The sequence below is a fragment of the Stegodyphus dumicola genome, chromosome 3, assembly GCF_044657685.1.
Source record: "Stegodyphus dumicola isolate Sdum_Otavi_A_Nest chromosome 3, ASM4465768v1".
Taxonomy (NCBI): Eukaryota; Metazoa; Arthropoda; class Arachnida; order Araneae; family Eresidae; genus Stegodyphus; species Stegodyphus dumicola.
In genome coordinates, this window is record NC_140770.1 from 21555513 (window position 1) to 21580227 (window position 24715).

The 24715-nt window shown below is 35.4% G+C and overlaps 1 protein-coding gene across 3 annotated transcripts in view; it reads right to left on the reverse strand.

The window, feature by feature from the left end:
• LOC118193977 (membrane metallo-endopeptidase-like 1) overlaps window positions 1–24715 on the reverse strand; it is a 100031-nt gene that overhangs the window by 24903 nt on the left and 50413 nt on the right. For all 3 annotated transcript variants that reach the window (XR_015039968.1, XM_085812327.1, XM_035365154.2), the window contains 4 exons: window positions 23778–23829; window positions 23571–23638; window positions 16870–16997; window positions 8037–8102 (listed from right to left, as the gene is read on the reverse strand). Coding sequence is in view for 2 of the 3 variants with exons in the window: in XM_085812327.1 (XP_085668453.1) it covers window positions 8037–8102; window positions 16870–16997; window positions 23571–23638; window positions 23778–23829 (314 nt within the window). In the remaining variant the exon portion in view is untranslated. The remainder of the gene's footprint in view (window positions 1–8036; window positions 8103–16869; window positions 16998–23570; window positions 23639–23777; window positions 23830–24715) is intronic.

The window sequence follows — 24715 nt, forward strand, 5'->3', positions numbered from 1 at the left end:
AGAAGGAAGCACAAGAAATAAAAGGGAGTGTGATAATATTTTAATCCAGCGAATCATTACATTTGCGATGAGAATCCACATTAACTGCTGGAAATTACAGCTGCCACCTCTAATACAAACGTAATACCGGAGCAGCATATAATCATGGATATTTTGGAATATATAGAGAATCTTAAGGAGGATCTCTCTAGCTATGCTAATGCGCACGAAAAGAAAACCCTCACTTGCTACGATTGTTTCGTAAACCAGGGCTTTTCAGGTAAATCTCGGAGGAAAAATACTAGGTGAAAGAGTTCCAGTGAACATACAGATAAAGGAGGAGTAACCCCATAATCAATCCACGTTTGACCAAACGTTGAATTCAAGTGTTTTCTAATGGAAAAAGTAAAATGGGCTGAAGCGTCATCATCCTAGGTCCACATCTCTTTGATCTCCTGCTGTTGGATGTTTTGCTCATATAACAGACCGGACAAGACTTCCTTTAAAGAAAATTGTTTAAGGCCGTACATTCAAACAAACAAGCATGAGATATGGGTCTGTTAGGTGGTCGCTAACAATGCTCCCCCCGAAGCCTGATGAAAACCTGGTACTGTACTGCACGCGCTCGGGTACACTTAGTGTTGTTCACTGCCCATAGCTATGCATTTTATTGTTACAAAGAAATGAATCCTTGACAACGAGGACTGTCGCAGATGCGACTCGCGACAAGTAATAAGCAGATAACAGTTGCTCTATTTGCAGCTCACGGTATGAAGGCAAGTGGTTCTCCAAAGGACGATTTGGGAAACATGGGGTTTGCAGCGATCGCTCATCTGCTAACACATAAATTTCATTCTGCATAACGGAGTACCATCTCTCCTAACTCAGGTGTTCGTATCCTCGTTCCCAATAATCCCTTTTAAGTATCCGGAAAGGTAACGTATCGGACAATCTTTGATGCAGCCGCACAAAAATCTGGTGATTTGGAAATCACCTATTCGCTACCGCTCATCATCGCACATTCGTAAAGCTTGCTTTCCCATTGCAAATGGTCACTCCATATGTTAGATGCATATCTGCTAACTGGAAATTTGGCAAATTATTGATAGTATCTTACTGAGAACGCAGGATTCCCACTCTGAAATATCTACTCTAATTACTATCTCTTAAATATGGGATAATATATATGCTGAAAAATAATTTCTTCAAGTAATCGTTTACACTAAACAAACAATAAAATAATATGTGCAATCTTTTGTTACGTCTCTTCAGTTATATGTGTTATACATATAAAGTCTCATATATATAATTTTTATTAAAAGTTACAAGGTATTTTCTCCCTCCTTTCTGCGTGCTTTCATGGTCTAACGGTAGCACACTAGGCGGGTATTCGAGAGGTCCAGGATTCGAGTCATGGCCAGGACATTGCTCATTTTTCATGTCTTCTGCTCCAAAATAACCCAATGACTCCACAGTGACTCAAAGCCGCAGAATTAAATCGCCAATAAATCACGGCGCTACGTGGCCTGAACCAGGCAGACACGCTCTAACACTAATTTCTGAAACTCTTGCTAAAGTAGCATAACTTTTTTTTCTTCTTCTTTCTCAATCCGAATAAACTCTCGCTATATCATTTGCATTCTGGAATGCACAGGGTGAGTGAAAAGAGAGTGATAGGAAAGTACTAAAAATTAACTATTAGTTAAAAATAAATAGATAAACCTCACAAAGTAATTTAATTATCTAGCGCCATAACTCTCCTTATCATGTGATATTAATCACCAGCTCTTGCTGGCAAATTCACGCATTATAGTTAATCTTGCTACGCGTCTTCGAAAGCTTTAAACACGCTGCATAGTATTACAAAAAAGAGCATGAGTGATTTAAAAACAAAAATGGGCATTCGCTTCCTGGTATATTTTCTTTAGTTTATTATCATAATAATGCAGTTTAACTGCTTTTTTATTTGGTTTAATTATGACAAAGCACTCGAGGGCCTAAGGGGAAAGATGTCTTTTTGGAGGACGTTGTACGGGAAACGGTCTCGCATATCCCTTACACATCGGAAAAACCATGAAAACGAACATGCCGTCAGCCATTTCTCCGGGATTCGAACTCTGAACTGAATTACCAGTATTCAGCGACTTCCCCTCTCGGTCGCTGGTTGGCCTATGCTAGTTTAAATGTTCACTTTTGTAAACATCAGGCAAGTAATGAAGGTCGTTTCAAATGATGCGCTTCAGATCTTAATCGACTAGACGTTAACCTAGTCAACAGTGATTTTGCTAAAGCTGTGCTAACTACAAAACTGAAATCAGATATATTTTTGGTCATACGCACGTTTTTAATATGAAATGCATTTTCCTTTTTGTAAACATCGTGACTTGTAAAGATCATGACTTGTGAAGATCGTGACTTAAAGAGAACGTGAAATATAAATAATAGGACAATAACTTGCATTTTACGGTGTGGCAACAAGAAGAGGATTCGAAAGATTTTTATATATATTTTTGTTTTAGAGAGTTTAATATTTTGAATATTTTAATAGTTGTAAGAGTTTTAACTGCAGTAGTTAAGAGTTTAAAATTTTGATAGTTTAGAGCTGCAGTATTTTTTTTTTTTTTTTTTTTTTTTGTTCTGTTTTAAAATTTAAATAAAAGTATTTTGTTTATTCTGAAAAATTAGCTTTATTCTTCCTGCAAGATTCAATATCCGTTATATTGAAATAAGGAAGGGATCTTTACTGGCGCAGTCGGTAGGATCGGAGTTTCCCCGCATATAATTATGAACCAAAATAACTCAGGTGAGAGCTCAATTTACCTTATAAACGTAAAATAATTAATTAAGATTATGAAAAGTTAATTATTGTTTCCGTCATGGAATCTTAGTTTATTTACTTGTCAAAGTAATGAATACGCCAGTGTTCAAATGTAATTTCGTTTGACTCGCCAGAGTAGGTGAACAACACATAAAGTATTGATTCCACTGATTGATTTTCGTGCCGAATAAAATTAAATTCATTGTGAATTATATTTAAATAGAAAATAAAAGAGAAAAAAAATTGGTTTTTTTTTTTTTTTTTTTTTTTTTTTTTTTTTTTTTTTTAAACTAAGAGTCTATTGGCTGAATAAAATCGAGACATGGCTTTTATGGGACGTGGGAAAAAAGAGGATTTGCTAGTTTTAGCTGCTGAATTAGAAATTCAAGTAGATCCAAGTATGAAAATCGTGGCGATAAAAAATGAAATAATTCAAAGTGATACATATGATGAAGCATTTGCTAAAGAAGTGTTTTTAACGATTATTGAAGAGAGGAAAAGAAAAGAAGAGGAACAGCGAAGAAAGGAGAAAGAAGAGATTGAGGAACAGCGAAGAAAGGAGAAAGAAGAGCTCGAGGAAAGGCGAAGGAAAGAAGAGATTGAGGAACAGCGAAGAAAGGAGAAAGAAGAATTAGAAGCACAGCAGAAAAGAGAGCAAATGGAGTTTGAATTGAGGAAACTCGAAATTGAATCTCGTGTTCGACTAACACAAACTCCACCAACAAATGAAAATGGACATCATAATTTAATTTTGATTTAATTAAGCTTATTCCCAAATTCAATTTAAGACACGATGATATTGTGATTTATTTATCCTTATTTGAAAGACAAGCTAAAAGGACAAAGATTGATCCTAAAGATTGGGTTTCATGTTTATTGACTTTAATGCCATCTGAAATCACTCAATTAATTGGTAGGGAATCTGAAGAAAATTTTGAAGATTATGAGTACATTAAGGCCATTTTATTGAAGAGATTTAAATTAAATCCTGAAAGCTTTAGAAAAAAGTTTGTGATGCACCAAAATAGCGCTGAAAAATCATGGAGAGATTTTTGCTACGAAATTACAAGTTATTTTGAAGAATGGATCAATGGTATTGAAATCACAAATTTTGCCGCGTTAAAAGACTTGATTATTACTGACCAAATTAAGAAAAGAGTACCCTATGAAGTAAGAGACCATCTTCTTGACGACTGGGCGAAGTTCGTTTCTCCAACCAAATTAGCTGATAAACTTGACGAATATGACAGTGTTCGTAATATCTCAAAACGGACTGGTGGTAATCCATCAGCAGACAGAACTAATAAAAAATGGCAACCTCATTCTCCCCTTCCAGAAAGAGCTTTCAGAAATAAATCGCTGTCCGCTGAAAACACGCCAAGAGTGTACCCATCCCGTAAGAATGACGAACCACAAAAGCCTAGTTTCAAACTAACTTGCTATAATTGTGGAAAAGAAGGTCATACATCTATGTTATGTACCAAAAATCGGATACCAAGAAGTGCTTCTGCAACAGCACAAAACAACTTAATACAAACACAAGCACCCCTTACAGAAAAAGAAAAACCAGAAGTGCTAACTGCCAAGATCTCTCTCTATTCCTGTCTCAAAATCAGTGGACGTGTCTAAAAACATAGATGAATTAAAACTTGTCAAAGTTAAATGTGGAGATATTATTTTAAATGGAATCGTTGACACGGGAGCACAAATCTCAGTAGTCCGTGAGAAATTGGTTGACAACATACCTTGCGAAAGAGAAAGTAAAATAGAGATATCTTCTGCTTTTGGTGAAAACGAAATTACTCCACTAAAGATTTTCCAGATGAAAATTGACGATGATATTCACGGTAGAGTGTCCATTACGTGTGCTGTTTCAAAAAAGCTAGTTACCGATTTGCTATTGAGTTCTTCAGCTTATGAAACACTCTGTGGGAATATCGAACTGTTTAACTGTGATCGTTATTGGGATGCATCCCCCTTAGAGTACAAAGAGACAGATGATAAACCCTCACCAGTTGAAGACAATACTACAAATTTGGCTGTTGTTAATCAGATTTCCCAAGAAAACATAGAGTCTCTGAAAACAACGAACAAGGTAAGACTAGAATTCAAGACACATCAAGAACAAGACGAAACTCTGAAAAAATGCTTTGAATGGGCAAATAAAAATCAAAATTCATATACTTTCGATGATGGCATATTACTTCATTCCGAATATATCTGTGGTGAAAACATTAAGCAAGTTGTGTTACCTTTAGAAAAAAGAAGGGAAGTCCTAAGAATGGCACATGAAATCCCTCTTGCCGGCTACCTCGGTGAGAAAAAGACAATTCAACGAATCAAGTACTCATTCTTTTGGCCTACTATTAAGCAAGATGTTAAAAAATTCTGTGGAAGTTGTAAAGAACTGCCCTTTACAGAAATGGAGAAAACAGAAATGATAGAAGATAAAATTGTTGAACAGGAAGCACAGAAGGAAGAAATTATAACAGGAGAAACTAAGAGGGTAGAAACAGAAGATGAACTCAAAGAGGAAAAGTTAATTGACAGCAAAATAACAGATGCAGAAATTATTCCACCTGAAAGTAAAAACGAATTTATGGGTGAGACTGAAATCCCAGTTGAAAAAGAAACTGTCAATGAAAGTGAAACTCAAGTGAAGCCAATAACCAAAACTGAAAATACAGATGATGCTGAAACTGCAGCTGAAAAAGAAATAATTGCAGATGACAATAAAACTCAAGTAAATCTTGATTATGAGAACATAGAAAAGAAAGAATATATTGCTGAAATTGGAAACGAGAAGGAAAAAGTAGATGATAAAAAGAATGACTTAATAATCCATAAGGAAAGTATGAAAGCTGACTTAGTAACTGAAAATGAAAATGTAAATCACACAGAAGCTGCAGATCTTGAAACTGAAAATAAACTTGCAGATAACAGTGAACTATTACAATTTACTGAAAAAGAAATTCTGGATGATAACAGAAACAAAAAGTACAATAAGGACAGCATAGATACTGTTGAACTGGGAGATGAAAAAGAAAGTGTGGATTATACAACAAAAGTTGAAACTGAAAAGGAAAATGTCATCCACGATGAAACTGAAAACCACAGAAACCTTTCAAGTTCAAGGGTGAAAACATGGAAGATTGAACAGAAAGTTATTCGGATAACAGCGAAGAACTGGAAAACGAGAAAGAAACGGAACGAATTGCTGAATTAATAGAAGAGCCCGAGCCCGAGGTAGACGATCTACATGTTGATGAAGAATTATTAGAAAAAGCAGAAAAAAAAAATTGCTGAGATTTTTTTTTTAGTTTATAGGACTTTCACCAAGCACAGAAATCCCATATTTGAAGAAATTGATAAAGCTGAAACAATTGATGAATGGTATGAGCTACTCGACAAAGCCATTGGAAAGATAGAAGAGAAGAAAGATGATAAGGAACAACAGCTACGAGGATTGCCTACCATAGGTGAGAATGATAATGAAGATAAACCATTTACAAAAGAAATGCCCATAGCATTTTTCAGCAAGAAATTAACGCCCTGTCAACAACGATGGTCAACCATTGAACGAGAAGCATTTTGTGTCATCGAAGCCTTGAAAAAATTTGACACATGGATTTTCGGTTCCAAAGTGCAGATTGTGTCTGATCACAATCCCTTCACCTACTTGACCCAAAGCGCCCCTCATGGTGCTAAACTGTCTCGTTGGGCCTTAGCGTTACAACGGTATAACATGACTGTGACATACCGCAAAGGAAGTTCACATGGGAATGCTGATGCTTTGTCAAGGTTAGCTGTTAACTCTTTCTCTCTCAATGAACTCTGAGCAACATTGTCTCTACGGTGACGAATGTGCTTCTTGTGGGGGGACTTGTAAACATCGTGACTTGTAAAGATCATGACTTGTGAAGATCGTGACTTAAAGAGAACGTGAAATATAAATAATAGGACAATAACTTGCATTTTACGGTGTGGCAACAAGAAGAGGATTCGAAAGATTTTTATATATATTTTTGTTTTAGAGAGTTTAATATTTTGAATATTTTAATAGTTGTAAGAGTTTTAACTGCAGTAGTTAAGAGTTTAAAATTTTGATAGTTTAGAGCTGCAGTATTTATTTTTTTTTTTTGTTCTGTTTTAAAATTTAAATAAAAGTATTTTGTTTATTCTGAAAAATTAGCTTTATTCTTCCTGCAAGATTCAATATTCATTATGTTGAAATAAGGAAAGGATTTTTACTCTTTTCATCGTTTTTCATTATTTTATCTCACAAGATTAAGCGGATACCATGAAATGAAATATTTCTATAAATCAGTTTGAAATTAACGTAAAAAACGCATACGAATCCGCATTCAATTTCTGCAAACAAAAACATAATTTTTTCTGCAGTGCGTAATGTTTAGTAATGGTTCAAATTTTCCTAAGTAGCTTTCTCTTCTAGTATGATGTATTCACTCACGTATTTTTCTGCTTTTTCTAATAATTTTATCTTACCAAAATGGAGAAGGGAAATTGTATGGATAATTTAATTTTCGAAGGACACAGTTAGAGAAAGAACATAGCAAAAAGTTTTCAAGGATAAATAATCGGTGTTTAACATTGTTATTTGTTCAAAATAAACCTGCATTACAGTAACAATGCATAGTAATATTAGCATTACAGTATGTAATGAGATTAATACAGTAATTATTAATATACATATAATAATACTTGGGAAGACTAAATTTCTACTTTCCTGAGTCTTGAATCATACCCTCCCTTAGCCTCTGCTAATACTAAGCCCTCAAATCATTCAGAACTGCTGGGTCTGTGTCGTTTCTGCTACAGCTTTCAGATCATCCCATTTTCATCACTAGCATTGTCACCTTTTAGTCTATCTTCTCACGTGCTGTGATATTCCGAGCCGCATTAAATTTCACTGTTTTTCTGAAACTCTTCATTATTATTGCTTCATCAACCGGAGCCTACGAACCCAAAATTCTCGGGCAAATGAATTAATGCGAAAAAGTAAAAAAATGGGGAAGAACCTATTTTAAAATTTAGGGAAGCTTGCTTTCTGAAGGAAGTCGAAAAGTCTTGAGGAAGTCGAAAGTTACATAAAACAATACATAAAACAATTTCAGAACCTTGTGGCTGAAAGACTAAGGGAAAATTACTCGAAATAAGAAACCGCAAAGCAATTATGATATATATAACTTAAGTCTTTAAACATTTAAGCTTTTCTTACCCTGTAAGCTGCATTTAAACCACCATTATCGGCTATACTTTCTGCTTGCTTTGCCGTCCCATTGATCTGCAAAGAATCCAAAGTTAGTTTGAATTAATATAGCTTTTTTTTGTTTCATTTGGAAACAGAGGGTTGACAATCGAGTGCTGGGTTAAAGCTTGTTTCTCCTTCCTTACCATAGAATAAGCCCTTTTAAATAAAGAAACCGGAGGAAAAATAAAACCTTTTCTGGGATTTTATGCTATTTCCCAATTATGTATTTGTTTACGAGAGTGCAAAATTTGTGTTCGGATCTTTTAAGTTTATTTCTCAATTCATCAAGTGAAACCAAATAATCAGTTTTTAAAATTATACTTTGATTTTGATTTGAAAAATTTAATTAATTAATATGTAATTTACAGAAGACGAGGGAAAGCGAAAGTTAATATATAACTATGCAATTTTATCTTTTGGAATAATTATTTAGCAATTCAGTTTTTTTTCAAGTTGAGTATGAGTCCAGTAAGGTAAAATTGGAAGTAAAAATATAAATTTTAATATTTTAATTATCTTAAATAAAGGAAAGTGTTTCTATTTCAGAATAAGGTACGCAATGCTAAACTCAATTAAATAGTCTGTAGCTGCACAATTAAGGTAAATCATTTCTTTATGGAATAAACCCCTTTGAAAAGGCATTTATTTAACTCCATCATTGTGATGTCGAAATTTCTTCAAAGCTTATAGAACATTTTCATACATGGAGAAGTTGTATTAAAACAGTAATTATTAAAACGTTTCACCTAAATTTACGTGACATGGAATCAAAGACATGAAAGCTGGTGCGAAAGTGATTAACTTTTCTTTTAAGACCTCAGTTTCCTAAACGTTTTTCGTATAGCAATTCGACTATATAAAAGCAACCTAATTCTCTAGCATCAAACTTTACTCCTCAAAATGATAGTTGTTGGAACGAATGTTGAAAATGCTATGAGAGTTATTTTTGGCAGAACGAATGATGGCACGAATGTTGCAGAGAAGTTAAACTCGAACCTTGAAAGGTTCATCTGAGTTTTTGTGATAAGAATACTGATGTGGTTAAATGAAATTTAACACTTCGAATTATGCTATTTTCCCTCCTATTTCTTTACAGGTGAAACAGACTTCCTATGCTGCTTTCTTTATTCCACTGATTAATCCTAATACTCACTCGATGCAGACAATCTATATAGTGTAATTCGCGGCAACAAATGTTTGTATAGTCAGTCGTAGTTCAAGTAGTGTTTTACATGGTATTCTACCTGAAATGTAAAATATTATTACTTATTTATCTTCGGAGTTCCAATCGCACAGTATTACTGGACACATTGGTAGAATGCCTCTTTTGTATCTGTCATAGTAGGCCAATGAGGCCAACTTTAATTTTTGATCAAACAAAACAGAGAGTTGTTGGCTCACTGATATGCAGAGTACGCATGTGGCTGATATGCAGAGTACGCATATATAATGCCCTATACGGTCGAAATATCTTTTAACTGCGCTTACTTTGTAACGTAAGTTACGCTGCTCTGAACCATGTGATTTCATACACTTCTTCTGTAAAGAAAATGTTAACACTTTCTAAAAGTTATGCTGAATTACTACAGACTTCGCCCATGTAACGCGACTTGTCGGGTAACTTTTTAAAATAAGTGTACGCAAGGCTACAAAGAATTATGTATGAAGTCCAAAGCTGCAATGAATGAATTGCTTTGACATATTTTATTTATTATACAGATTTTAATATTGAAACATTACATTTGCAGCATTATCTCTGCGGTGTTGTTTAGGTACATCTGCGCAAGCCATTTAAAAGTGCATAGAAATCTGCATGTCAACTTATTTTGCAAATACATTTCTCCGAATTTGTTTGGAAAGAAATTTACCTATTATTCAACAGATTAATGTACTTATTAAGAAATTAAGAAGTGTGATAAAGTCCTTCATTATTTCACTGAACGATAGATCAATGAACAGCTAGTCATTTTTATTTTGCTTTTCCTGTCAGGGCAAAAAATGAGTTCACAGGAATGCAAGATTTGATTGAACACATTAATAGCTAACAACTCTTTCCCTACAATAACTGAACAATCTGAAAGAATCCAGAAGTTAACGTCGCACCAGGACAGTGTGTTAAGGTTTTTATTCTTTTCCTGTTTACCAATTAGTTTCCTGTTTACCAAGATCTTAGCTCGCAGTTTACCAATCTGCATTAGGATTTAATTTTTGCTAACACAATTTTTTTAAATTTTATTACTAAACAAACTCTACACACTAAGCCGCTTAAAATTCAACAGTAATATCACAAAATCTTTAAAAGCAGCTTATTTTTAGAATATCAATGGGATGTTAAGTGCTGCCTAATACTGTTTTCAGTTTTTTTTCAATTCATCTTAGCAATGTTTAGTTTTCTTTACAAGATCACCTACTCATACCCCTTTTCTGTCTTTTTAACATTATTATTAAATATCACATTATTCTCACTCAAGGTCACATAAAATGCAACCGCAAAAATCATAAAATTTTTAAGAGCAGCATATATTTTTGAATTCTTCGCGTTTTTGTAATTTTTCCTCGGTTCATCATATCAGCCTTCAATTTACTTAGTAATATGAATTACAAAAACGTATTTTATCAAGTTATTAACCGCATCATGCTTCTCATTACAAACAATGTTATTTCTCATTTTCCTTCTGTTGAGCTATCCACAAATAATTACAAAATTTTATTGTAGCATTTTAGCGAATTCCACAGTTTTTATGGTATCAAACGAGGTTCAAGCGAGTATAAAAATAGGGCTAATTTTTATTATCACAGTTTGAGATCATCCCAGAAGAGAGATTTCAATTCTTTTGCACTTCCTTGAGATAGCTGTACAATTTTTTAGTTCATTATCAATTTTTATTTAATTATTAGTTTAAATGAGTGTTATCTTTTGTTGACCTTCTTATGGACATCTTAATATTGCTACAATCTGTCCTCTCTTAGCCCTCAGGAGGCTCACTTTTGTGAGTACGGGTGTGGCAATCCCGAGGTACCCTAGCCCTTCAGGGTATCATCTTCTTGATGAGACGGGTGTCACGATCCTGGAGCCCCAATGATCTATCCTCTTTTCCGTCTCCTCTCCTCTTGGCTGGAACTTTTTCCCTTCCATTCTCCCTCGTGGTTTCTCTCTACGGAGTTTCGGGCTCGTCACGAGAGGCTGGAACAGACCTTGTTTCTAGTTTTCGAGTGGCGAGAAAACTGCCCACGTGTTTGCCGTGCGTGGATACCCGTGTCGCTGGAAAGAAGGGTCCTGGTAGTTGAGGGGCGAGGTACTGTCCCCAACACACTGCTTTGGCCTCTGCTTCAGCTAAACGGGAGGCACCTTAGTCGTCCTCACGGGTGTCAATCGGCTGGTCACTAGTCCTTGTGTCAGTGGCTTGGGGTCAAGCTCTCGGGAGTACCTGCTTTCGGGAAAGCCGACTGTGGGGCTTCAGTTTGCGTATAGGTCCGGCTAGCCCTAACACAGGAATCTGTGTTCCCTTGTAGGGCTCCGTGGTGGGCGGGGCCGTCGGACCCGAATCTATTCTTTTCTCATGATGGCTAACCCTCAAATTTTTCTAATTAAGGATTTTGAAGTTACTCCAGTCACTCAACCGACGGGCGGGGCCGTCGGAAGTTTAGTCCAAAGCACACAGCTACAACCAAATACATCTTACGCCAATGCTCTTAAAAGATCTCGCACAGTTGCCACCCAAACATCAGTTAGTATGCAGACGCCACCAATTAAAACTCAACAGACTACAAACAACAAGAAGAAAGAAAACCCAACCCATACAGTACAAAATAAAGAAATAGTAATTCAAAGCAAACCCAAAACTACCACACGAAAAGAAACAAATAAAAATAGAAGTTCCAGCAATAGCTCTCTAGATGGAATGGTTTCTGAATATGCGGATTCAGACGGTATGGAAGTAGAAGAGGGTGTGGAACTTCCCAAGCATCTACTTCCACGAAAAATTAAACAAGAGCACAGAAAGAACAAAAACTGTTCATAATGGCCACCCTCGTATCATGGAACTGTCGCGGTTTCCACCGAAATCTGCTCGACATCAAAGCTATAATCAATGTTCATCAACCTGTATGCAAATCTAAAACCGGAACAACAAGCAAAACCTCGGAGGTTTTCTTTCGTCAGGAAGGATAACCTTGCAGGTGAGCGTGCCAACGGAGGTACAGGTCTCCTCGCCTCACTGGACTACCCCTCAAGTTCCTTTCCTTTGACGACACCCCTCCAAGTTGTCGCTACTCAAACAAATCTTGATATTGTTGTTACAGTCATTTCCCTGTATTTGCCTCCAAATGAACATATTGATCAGCAAGATTTAAATGGCCTTATAGAGCAGCTGCATGAGCCTTTCATCATAATAGGTAATTTTAACGGCCATAGACAGCTCTGGGGTAGTAAAGATACAAATTGCCGAGGAAGACAAATTGAGCGATTGATTGAAGATCATAGCCTTTGTCTCCTAAATAATGGGCAGGATACTTACTTCCATGAGCCTTCAAAGACATTCCACGCTCTCGACCTTGCCATCTGTTCAGCATCTCTGTTGCCTTTTTGCACTTTTAGTGTGGGAAATGATCTTTATAACAGTGATCATTATCCCATTTTTGTGTCTCTTGCACGAAGAGGAGCAAACCCCATGTCGAGACTCCCCCGGTTTATACTGGGCAGGGCAGACTGGGAACTCTTCTCTTCCATTGCAGAGCTCACAGATGAAATGGTAGAAGATGTGCATATCGATGACGCTGTTGAAGTTGTTACTAATACTATTTCTCAGGCAGCTATGCTTTCCATTCCTAAAACTTCAGGAAAACTTCTAAAATATTCGAAACCATGCTGGAATCGCGACTGTCATGAAGCACTGAAAAAACAGAAAAAAGCATGGGGTATTTTTCGTAGATATCCTACTCTGCGAAACCTCATAGCATTTAAAAGAGCCAAAGTTAATGCACGAAAAGTAAGGAGGCAGAGCCAAAGGAATTCTTGGATTTGCTATGTGTCGTCAATAACATCCTCTACGCCTAGTAAGCGGGTGTGGGAAAGAGTTCGAAAAGCATGCGGAATATATAAAGACCACTCAATTTCCTTTTTGGAAAAAGATGGCCGAGTGATTAGCTCTATAGAAGAAATAGCTAATACCATTGGTGAGACATTTGCTGCCGTTTCTTCCAGCCGAAATTACTCACCCGCATTTCTTTCTATCAAGCAACGCTCTGAGAAAAATCCCATCGCTTTCAACTCTTCCAAATTTGAGCCTTATAATAGAGATTTTACTGTGCTAGTGTTAAAGAGAGCTTTGTTACAGACACATAGGTCGTCTCCGGGTCTCGATGGCGTGAATTACGATATGCTAAAGCATCTGTCCTATAAGTCACTGAATGCCCTTCTCACGCTTTACAATAGAGTGCGGAAGGAGCATACTTTTCCCAGTGCATGGAAGAGAGCTGTTGTAATTCCTATTGCCAAGCCAGGGAAAGATCCAAGGAATTCTTCCAACTATCGGCCAATTGCCCTTACGAGTTGCCTATGCAAGCTGTTTGAAAAAATGGTAAACAGCCGCCTAGTCTACTTCTTGGAAAAGAATAATATTATATCGCCTTATCAAAGTGGTTTTCGAAAGGGAGGACTACCGTAGATAATATGCTCCTCTTAGAGACATCCATTCGAAAAGCTTTTGTAAGAAGAAGTCACCTAGTCTCGGTATTCTTTGATATTGAGAAAGCTTATGATAAGGCATGGAGATACGGTATACATCGGTATCTTCACGAGAGTGGCTTGCGCGGCAACCTACCAATTTTCATTCAGAAATTCTTGAATACTAGGACTTTTCAAGTAAAGATTGGCTCTGTTTTTTTAGATATTTTTGAACAGGAAGAGGGTGTGCCTCAAGGCTGTGTGCTTAGTGTAACTCTGTTCAGCCTAAAAATAAATTCTATATTAAAACAACTTCCTCCCACCATTTCAGGATCTTTATATGTTGATGATCTACAAATTAGCTGTCGGGGTGCGGATATGAGACATGTAGAGAGGCAGCTCCAGATCGCTTTGAACAGGATCCAGAAATGGGCAAAAAGACAAGGATTTACGTTTTCAAAACAGAAGACTGTGTGCGTGCATTTTTGTAAAAAGCGAGGTCTGCATCCTGAGCCTGAATTATACCTCAATGGGTCTGTAATTCCAGTTGCACCGGAAGTAAAATTTTTAGGGGTGATGTTCGACCGAAAATTGACTTTCCTTCCTCATGTCTTAAACTTGCGAAAAAAGTGTACCAAAGTTTTAAATATTCTAAAAGTCTTGGCGAACACCTCCTGGGGTGCAGAGCGTTGCTCCATGCTTCGCATTACAGAGCTCTGATTCGCTCTAGACTGGACTATGGCTCAGTTGTTTACGGATCTGCCCGGTCATCAATATTGTTAAAACTGGATCCGGTTCATCATCAAGCTCTACGGATCTGTTCAGGAGCTCTCAGGACTTCTCTTGTCCGGAGCCTGTATGTTGACTGTAACGAACCATCACTTTATCTGAGGCGTGAGCAATTGTCCCTTTTGCAATATTTTAATACTCTATCTCAACCTGAACATCCCAATAAGCTGTGCTTACTTGATAATGAGTGTAACACATTATTTGAAACACGTCCATCCTGTGGTTCTACTTTCCCTTTAAGAGTTCGCCCTGTCATTGAGGAACTCTCCCTCTCTGATATGCACCCCCAAGCAGTAGAGAATTTTGAAATTCCACCTTGGGAAAATTCACGGATCCAACTTCTTGATGTTTTTAAACATCACGTAAAGGCGAGCACTAACGAGATCGTTTACAGACAAATTTTCGCTGAGCACAGGCACAAATATAGCAGTTATCATCCGATATACACAGATGGATCAAAGTCAAATGATCATGTCGGGATGGCTTTTGTATTTGAAGATTACATTGAGAGCATATGCCTGCACCATGCTTTCTCAGTCCTAACATCTGAACTATCTGCAATATATTATGGTCTTTTTTACATCTCAAAGCTCTGCCACAAAAAGTTCATAGTTTATACAGACTCGAATAGTGCTCTTAAATCCTTGGAAGCTTTTCCGAACATTCAGAATCCTGTGGTAGTGGATGTTCTCAAAATTCATAGAAATTTAACGATACGAGGATATGAAATCCTGTACTGCTGGGTTCCCGGGCATACGGGAATAAAGGGAAACGAGCTTGGAGACATCGCGGCAAAATCTGCTGTTGAACTGTCCAGTCGCCTTATCCTTTTTAGAGACATCTGCTGTGTCATCAAGGGGAAGATACGGAAAAAATGGCAGCAAATTTGGGATGTTCAGCATCACAACACGTTGAGAAACGTCAAGCCTAGAATTGAGCATTGGGATTTTGCTGGAAATCGTAAAGAAGAAGTTCTTTTGACTCGACTCAGAATTGGTCACACCAGAGTCACACATAACTATCTTCTCAAAGCTGAAAATGAGCCTGTTTGTTTCAATTGTAATGTTTGTTTATCTGTTCGTCATATTTTAATTGAGTGTCCATGTTTTAATAGTCTTCGCCAGAAATATTTTAATGGCTGTGACTTACCTCTCGACCGTTTAATCGGAAGAGAGGTCAATTCTAATTTATTTTATTATTTAAAAGAGATTGGCTTTTATTACCAAATGTAATTTGTTTTGAAGACTGTATCTTGAATTTTAATATGTGCTTTTAACTTGTGTTTATATGACTTCATCCTCTGGATTTGGTACATTTATCTACTTGTTTTTATTTATTGAATTTTAATGTCATCAATTGTAATCATCTCATCTTTTGTTTGGCGCGTTATAATCATCTCTGGTTTTTGCGCCAGAATCAAACACTCACTCACTGTCCTCTGTTAAGCCTTAAATCCTTCCTCTTAAAGATTTTCTACTTGTTTCAATTTGTTCAAACAACAAATTAAAAAAGAATTTTACTCCAATAAATTTCAATCTAAAAACTCGTACAGTATAACCGAAAGAGCAACAGAGAGACTACACTTATATATATCTGTGCAATCGATCTTCCACTTCATGGTTACGATAATTATCCATCATTATTTGTTTAAAGTTCAGCCTTCAGAAATCATTCGTTTTCTGTTCAAAGATTCATAACGAAAGATAACGCCAGCAGTATTTCATGAGATCTCTATGAACATAATATGGTATTCCAACGGGAGAATGTTCAATGTGGTAAACTTAAATGATAATATGCGAAGGCTGCATTTCCAATCTCTAGCTGGTGTTGAAGATGAAATTTCATTAATTTACTATATCTTTAGAGAATTGCTCTTCCTAACTTAAGTAAATTTTTTCCTCTCCTCCTCATTTAGATGAAAGAGCTTTGGAAACAGTGTCTAACAGAGGTGGTAGAACTGCACTCATGGATATTTCAGCTAAACTCTTTTTTTATCAAACGCTTTATATCTGAATGACAAATAAGCTAAAATCCTAAATAAGTTAAATGGATAAACTATAAAACAGCTTTGATGGGTACCAGAAGGATATTGAGACACTGAAAAATTATCCCTTTGCTGGTCTGATATAATAAGCGGCGAAGATGAGCTTACTAAACGGCAGTTTTTCTATTAATGATTAGTATATATTTGCTTTGGATTTTGAAATTTAAATGTAATAGCTGTTGATTTTATTAACTAATGAGTTGTTTAATAAGCGTCAGAATATGTGCATATTTATATATAAACAAGCACACCCACATACACACATGTGCATAAGAAGAAAAACAGCTATGAATCTAGCTTACCTTCCTCCCGTACATATCAGTATAGTTATCATACTGTTCTATAATACATTTCACCTTCTCTTCAAACTTTTCGGCAGCTTTTTTTCCGAACCAGTCGAAGATATTACCATGTTTATCATAATAGCGACCTGTAAATTTATCGGCATTAAAACTGATGCAAGAGTGCGCATATAAACTGAAACAAAGCAACCTAAAGCTAGAATGTAAAGACTGTAAGTAGTAGGTAATGTGTACCCCGCTTACAGCGTCTCTGTTGTGCAAAATTATTTTAATAAACTTATGTAAAGCATCTGGCATTTAGAGATATCATTTCATTTTGTGAATTGATTCATATATTGAGAAAAAGTGAAAGACTTATTAGAAAATAATTTTTAAACTTTTGCAGCCGTAGCTAATACCAGAAATTCAATTTCTCTCTCGGAAACTAGTATCTGACTGTTCAACGTTTTTCTTTCTAAAGTTCTTACCATATTTTTATTATGTATTGCATTTTGTCTCTTATAAAAAGAAAAAAAATACTCTTCTTTACGAATTTGGAAAGAAATTTAAAACAATAAAAATGGTTTTTGTTTACAAAATATCGAAATTTTATATTTTCAAATACTTATTTATTTACTTTTTATAAACTAACTGGCTGAAAGAATTTTTAATAAGATCTTTAAACACGTTTTAACAATCATTGCATTCAGCCTTTAAGGAGAAAAGCCTTATTAATATGTAGATAATTCTATTATTGGTGTACATTTTTCCTTTTCGCTTTTAAGATTAGAATCAAACGTTTGATAGTTTATTTACAGAGTTAAATATATTACGAAGAAAAAAATAAAGATGTAATTTATGAAGGAAGTGCAGAGAAATGAACACACAATGGATTAGTGGAATTGAAAACTATAATAGTAATAGATGAAATAGAAATAAAATGATTAATGATTAAATAACGAAATCACGTTTAAACCAATAAGAAATGCAGGTGATGAGCCTAAAATTGCAGAGGTAGAAAAATCATTGATCCGAATTCTCGATTTTTACTTTTGCTATCCAACGCTCTAACAACTCAGCTGACTATAACGATACCCATAACTAAAAATAATGAAACAAATAGAAGGCACTGTATCAGTAGTTCATCTAATAATTAATAAATACGTATCGTATGGTACAGGCTGTAGTTGTCTTTCTGTCTGTCTTGAAGAAAATTTAACAGGTGTACTTTACATAATACTTTTTTGCAGCTGTATTGCAGAAATAGTTATTCTGTTGAAGAAATTTCATTTTTAAGGATTTGGTGTTGAGTTACTTATAGAGCATTTTATTACGTTTAAAATAGCGAGCACTGTGCCCTTTAATAATTAAGAAGCAGTCTTAAGGCAGAAAATTTGAATTTGTAGAAAGTTTAATTAATTTTGTTTTCTACTATTTATGGTGCTCCATACAGGTGAAGTATGAATATACAGGTCGGAAAATTCTTTTATAAATATGCATTCTTTTTCTTTAAAGGGGTCTTTCAATGTAGCTCTTTCCTTTATGTGCAACAGCAAATTCTCTAGTATACATTAAACACATCATCATTATCATTGTGAGGGCACAGCACCGATCCTCCTAACCGGCACAAGCCCGACGTATAATAAAAAAATGAGACTGGCCAGGAAAAAAATATAAGAAAAACATATAAAGTCCAAAATCTGAGTCTCCGTGCCGAAGTCCAATTCTATCTTTGTTCGTATTTATAATCTCCATTATTGTCTCTGCAAAATCTTTCAAATTTGAACAGTTCTTTTTAAAATCTTTCTTAAAATTCTTTCTATATTTCTCTCTTGCACTCCGGGTAAGCGTACATTCGCCGACAAAGTGCTTGACGTCCTCAAACGTATCACATATTAAGAATGTTTATCTAATAGAACTGCAGAATATTTATCATTATTCTGAAAAATAAGCCGGGATATTTAATGATTTAATGATTAAAAAGGATGTAAATTTGGGAAAAAATACTACCTGGTGGACTGATAAATTGAATATACAGATTAGAGTTCTGAGAGCTTTGAGGAAGAGCTTTCAAGTAAGGAACATAATAGATGAAGTACGATTACAACAAAAAATTGCATATAAAAGAAGATTGGCCTTATATAAGAAATTGATTAAGAAAACAAAAAGGAAGTATAGAGAGAATAAATTTATTGAGAGTAGAGTATATTATGATAGGTTTTACAAAATTGCTACTAATACAACTAGACGTTGTATTACATTGAATAAAGATAATAATAATCGATATACTAAAATTGAGGATTATTATGATGATATTATCAAGAACGCATTGAAATTAGAGTCTAATGAAATAAATGTTTAGGAAGAGGATGTTAATATGGAAGATGATAACATAGTAGAGGAAGATTTTACTTATGAAGAAATATTTAATGTTGTAAATTCTATGCGGGCGGGTTCTGCCCCAGGTTTGGGGATAATATTAATACGGTGATTGTTAAAAATGTATTTGAATTTGATCCCTCGTTCTTCATCATTTTATACAATAAGTGTTTGCAGTTTGTTTTCCCTGACTGTTGGAAAGTCGGGAGGATTGTACTCATTCTAAAATCCGAAGATAAATATCGACCAATATGTTTGTTGAAAGTCATTGCCAAGATATTAGATAAATTAATTACTAATCGGATAAATTATATGTTGGAACTGAAGAAGGTTATTAGTACTAAACAATATGGCTTCCGAAAAGAAAAATCCACGGATATAGCTTTGTACCACACTATGCAAATGGTGAGGGAAAAAAGAACACAATATCATGTTGCACTTATCTCTTTTGATATGCAGGGTTTGACTCCATCATATGGTCGTCACTGCTTTCCACTCTAAAAGATACTGGAATCACAAGCCAAATGTTTTATTTGATTAAGGATTATTCGAGAAACCGAGTTATCGTTTTTCCAAGAAGAAAATGGGAAATTCCAACTTGAATATACAATTAAAAAAGGTTGTCCTCAGGGCTCGTGCAGTGCTGCCCTGTTCTGGAGCCTCATGATTAATCATATACTTGTTGATTTACCTAATACCGAAATTATTGGCTTTGCTGATGATATTCTTGTAATTGTTTATGATCAATCATTAGAAAAGATAGAAAAAAGATTTTTTTTGGTGGAGGAACTTTTTGTCAATTGGAGTAAAAGAATACAAATCCAGACAAGACAAATGCGATTTTATTTCCAAGAGGAGGTGTGCAAATAAGACCTCCTAGATTAAAATTCAAAGGTAGAAATGTAAAATTTAAAGAAGAAATTAAATATTTAGGAATAGTACTAGATAGAAAAATGAATTTTATTTCGCATTTTAAAGAAATACAGAGAAATATTGAAAAAATTCTCACATATTATATAAATACCTTCACAGCAAATACTTTGATCAGTAAAAGTAAAATATTGAAAGAAATATATATGAACGTTATTTTACCCAAGAATACGTATGGTATTGGTGCATGGGGTCTCCGGGCGAGGGAATTAATAAGACTTAGAACGAAATTGAACTCTTCGCAGAGATGCTGGCTACTAGCTATTACAAGGGCTTTTCGGACTATCTCGACGGAAGTTCTATGCATTATAACCGGTGTGCCCCCTCTCTCTAATTTTTATCAATATTACTATGATGAATTTTTATTGAGCAATGGCCAAAAAGATTTTAATGTATATGATGATTTTAAAATTTATACAGATTATATTAAATATCCAATTTTTATTGATATTACCCGAGAAATGTGTTTGGTGTTGGTTTTGATTGTGAAGAACCAAATATGGGTTAAATAGAAATTTATACAGATGGCTCTGGGTTTGAGGGGGGCGTCGGTGCAGCTTGTACTGTTTACTTTCGTGGCTTAGAAATAGATTCTTTAAAACTGAAAAGGAATGATACTAATTCTGTTTACCAGGCTGAAGTAGTAGCTGCTTTAAAAGAATCGTTGATCTGGGTAGATAAAAATTTAACAAAGAGACATTATATACATATTTATTCGGATGCACATTCTGTCTTAACGGTGCTCTCCAGTACGGAGCCAAAAAGTAATTTGATAGAAGAAATAAAGTCATTATATCGCAAGGCCAGTGAGAGACATTATATAAAATTACATTGGATAAAAGCTCATATTGGTCACCTAGGTAATGAGAGGGCGGATACACTGGCTAAAGAGGCTGCCCTGGGGGATGGTTTAGATTACAATATTATAAATCCGGGAAGAAGGAAAATGATTATAAAAATGAAAGACTACTATTATAAACAATGGAATCAAATGTGGGAAAATTCAACAAGACGAAAGTCTTATTTAAAAAATATTAAAATAAATAGAAAAATGAAAACCTATACAAATATAGATGTGAATCAACTTATCACAGGTCATGGAAGATTTCCACAATATTTAAAAAGGTGGTGTATTTAATTATGGCAAAGCACACTAGGGCTATCTGCCTAAGGGGAGGGATGCCTTTCGTGGAGGACTTTCTAAGGGAAACCGGCTCGTATACACGTTACACATGGGGAAAACCACGAAAACGCCCATGCAGCCAGCCCGTTCGCGGGATTCGAACCTCGGACCGAACTACCAGTGTTCAGCGTCTTTACCGCTCCGCCGCTGGTGGGCTCCAATATTTAAAGAGATTCCACCTCCAGGGCAACGATAGATGCCTCAAATGTGATCTTATTGGAGATGCGGAACATTTCGTTGAGATATGTACTCTTACCCAGGGGGGGGGTGAGGGCAAAATATGGAATAATAGGATTAGATATAACACAAATGAAATATGATAAATTATTGAAATTTTCATAAGATGTTATGACTGTGATAAATAAAAATAAAAGTATTGTGGGCATTGGCAGGTAGGAGAATTAAAATTGGATGTTATGAGTTTTTAAAAGGCTTGCAACCATTTGAACCAGTTTTTTTGGTTTGTTATGTTTCATTTTTCTACCTTTTTTGTTGCTCTGGGCCCGGGCCTGGTTTCGCGGGAGCATTTGATATTTTATAGCTTTAAAAATTAAGAATTGTCTGTTTTTTTTTTAAGATTAAGAATTGTGTGTTTCTTTTTGGGACACAGCTGGCTCGGTGGCTGCCTCGTTTTGTGTTAGACGGGCCTTCCCCTTTGTGGCCTTATGGCTGATATGAATCGGCTAGGGGGGTCGGGGCTGCGCCCACAACAACAATAACCGTACTGTAAGGCATATCCATATTCCGAGCTACTCCACGAGCGCTAGAGGTGGCAACAATTTTGTCTGGTCCTCTGTCGACAATCGCCGTGGCAACTGCTTCGATTGTATCCTGTGGTACAGGTTTTCGTGCTCTGCCTGACTGAACCTTCAGAGAACCTGCTTTCTCAAACGTCGCAACCATTGCTTTTAGCCCATTAACTGACACAGGACCGTTACCTTTACTCATTTTTTTGTGCGTTCTAATAGCACGAAGAGCGGCTGACGCGTTGCACTGGTTGAGGTAAAAGAATTTGACTAGTAACGCACGCTCGACTAAAGAAGGAGACATTGCACATAAACTTTCAATCCGATTGATTCGAAATGTAACACATTGCCTTTTAAAACCCAAGCAGCTGGCCCTGTGCGAATGGATGTAACGTGAAATTTGAATAAAGAACTTCTTCTATTCAGCGTGATATTGCAGATCACGAGACTTTAACGGTGTTTATGTAGATTTTACGCTTTTTTAAAAGTGTTGCCATATTGCACTTGAAGTAAATCAGAAAATGTGCATAATAAAAGGTAATTTTATTCCGTATTAATTTGCATTTGTTAACACTCTATTTTCTATTACACAGCGCCAAATATTCCCCTAGCGGTGACTTTTGGAACTAACTTGTTTTTTCGCGGAATCCTTGGTCCCCCGTCTTGTTTAATCTTCCTACAAAATGTGGCATCATTCTCGCAAATAGATCGCGCTACAGAGCACTGTGAACACTGTCAGTTTACTTATGGCCACCCGGTATTTGCAGACCAAACCAACATATTTCTGGCTCTTCGCCGAGACGTCGTACGAGCCAGAGGGGGAGTCTGTAACCCCACGGCTCAACGAGCGCCATCTACTGGTCGCCGGAATAAACACCAGCCTTCAGTCGATGTACGGGAGTCATGAACTAAGCATGCTGTTGCCCCGAGATGCTGTTCCCCAAGATTTACTTTGTAACTTAAATGTGTAATTATAAAGCCCTTAATTGTAATGTTTTATCTTAATAGTGTTTTGTTAATTAAAACTATTTAAAAAGTCCAAGTGAGTCTTTCTTTATGTTAGTTTTGGTTATAATACGTAAAAACAATGTACATTTCTAATTTAGCGTAAGAATGTTTTTATCATTTATTAATAAGCATTTTTGACCTCCAGAAACCCCATAAAAAGTTAGTTTTCATGCGTATAAAACCAACACACCGTAAAGAGAAAACTACTTTCATATATTTATACACCTGATTTTATTAAACTTCGTTACCAGAAGTACACGTTTAGGGTAAAATTTAAGAAACTTCCCACTGCAGCAACTTTTTATGAAATAGGATGTATAGTTTCCTCGTAATATATCATTACGTTGCTACTGTTATTATTATTATCTTAGATTGTTTAACGTAATACAATTTATTTCTTTAAATTTTTGGTGTGCATGATTTAATATACTTCCGTCAATACATTCTATTATAATTTAAATAAATAACTACTTCACCTTCTGTATCAAATGCATGAGAAATCTCGTGGCCAATGATATAACCCATGGCTGCAAAATTCAGATATCTGAAACAGGTATATGAATTAATATACATCGTTTTATCAATCATCTTACTTTAGTTTTATGAGTAAAATAATAAAAATAAACTCGTTGCTGTGGAATTTAAAATTTAAAAAGTACATGTGGTGTATATTAATAACTTACTGTGGTCGATCCTTGTTGAAATTGGGATTCTGTAAATATGCTACGGGCATATCTGTAAAACAAATGCTGTATATAAGGAATGTACCCAGACACTAGAAATAAAATCTCATACGATTCACTTACATTAACCGTTTCACGTGGGCTACAGAGACTAATTTCTTATGCATTGAAGCCATTTAGTTAAGAATTCAATCAGCAAGCAACAGATGAACAAATTGACAGTGTTTGCCATTCGTTGCTTTAAATTAAGTATCAAATTTTAAATTTCTATAGAGAACTAATTTTCTTTGAACATTATTTAATGTAGTGAACGCGATGGACATATATGTCCTAGGTCTCAGGAAAAAGTAATAGTTAAAAATTGGAATATTTCCGAAAGAGTTTTCTTTCTCTGAAACAGTTGCTTTTTCCCGTTGAATTTTAGACATAAATACATATGGTATCAAGCCGGATACAAGTAATTACATCTTTTCTAAAGCGTTTTGACTAATCCATAGTCCGAAAAAATTCTCATGATGAGTCCTGTGTACAAAGGAATGGTGAATATGCAATATGAGTGAGCTTCGATGCATCTACAGAAACCATCCGCATCAGAATTTCTTATTAATACATCAGAAGATACGGCTAGGCCCGCTTCTTTAAGGGGAGTCATCACTTTCGCGCAACACGAAAAGTGAGAATTTTAGCTGATTTTCGAGTTTTAATAAGTCAAATTCTTTCTGTCATACATATATGAAATTTTCATTGTGTCATCTCTATACATAGATGATTACATTTCTTGATTTACTTTACTTAATAGTGTATAAGCATTTGTTTTATAAAGGAAAAGATAACTGTATTTTCCGAAAATTTAAAATTTGTAATGCAGCACTACGCGCAAACTGACAGTAATACAAATTTAGTTACAGTAATAAATTTTTATAATTTTGTAATGAAAT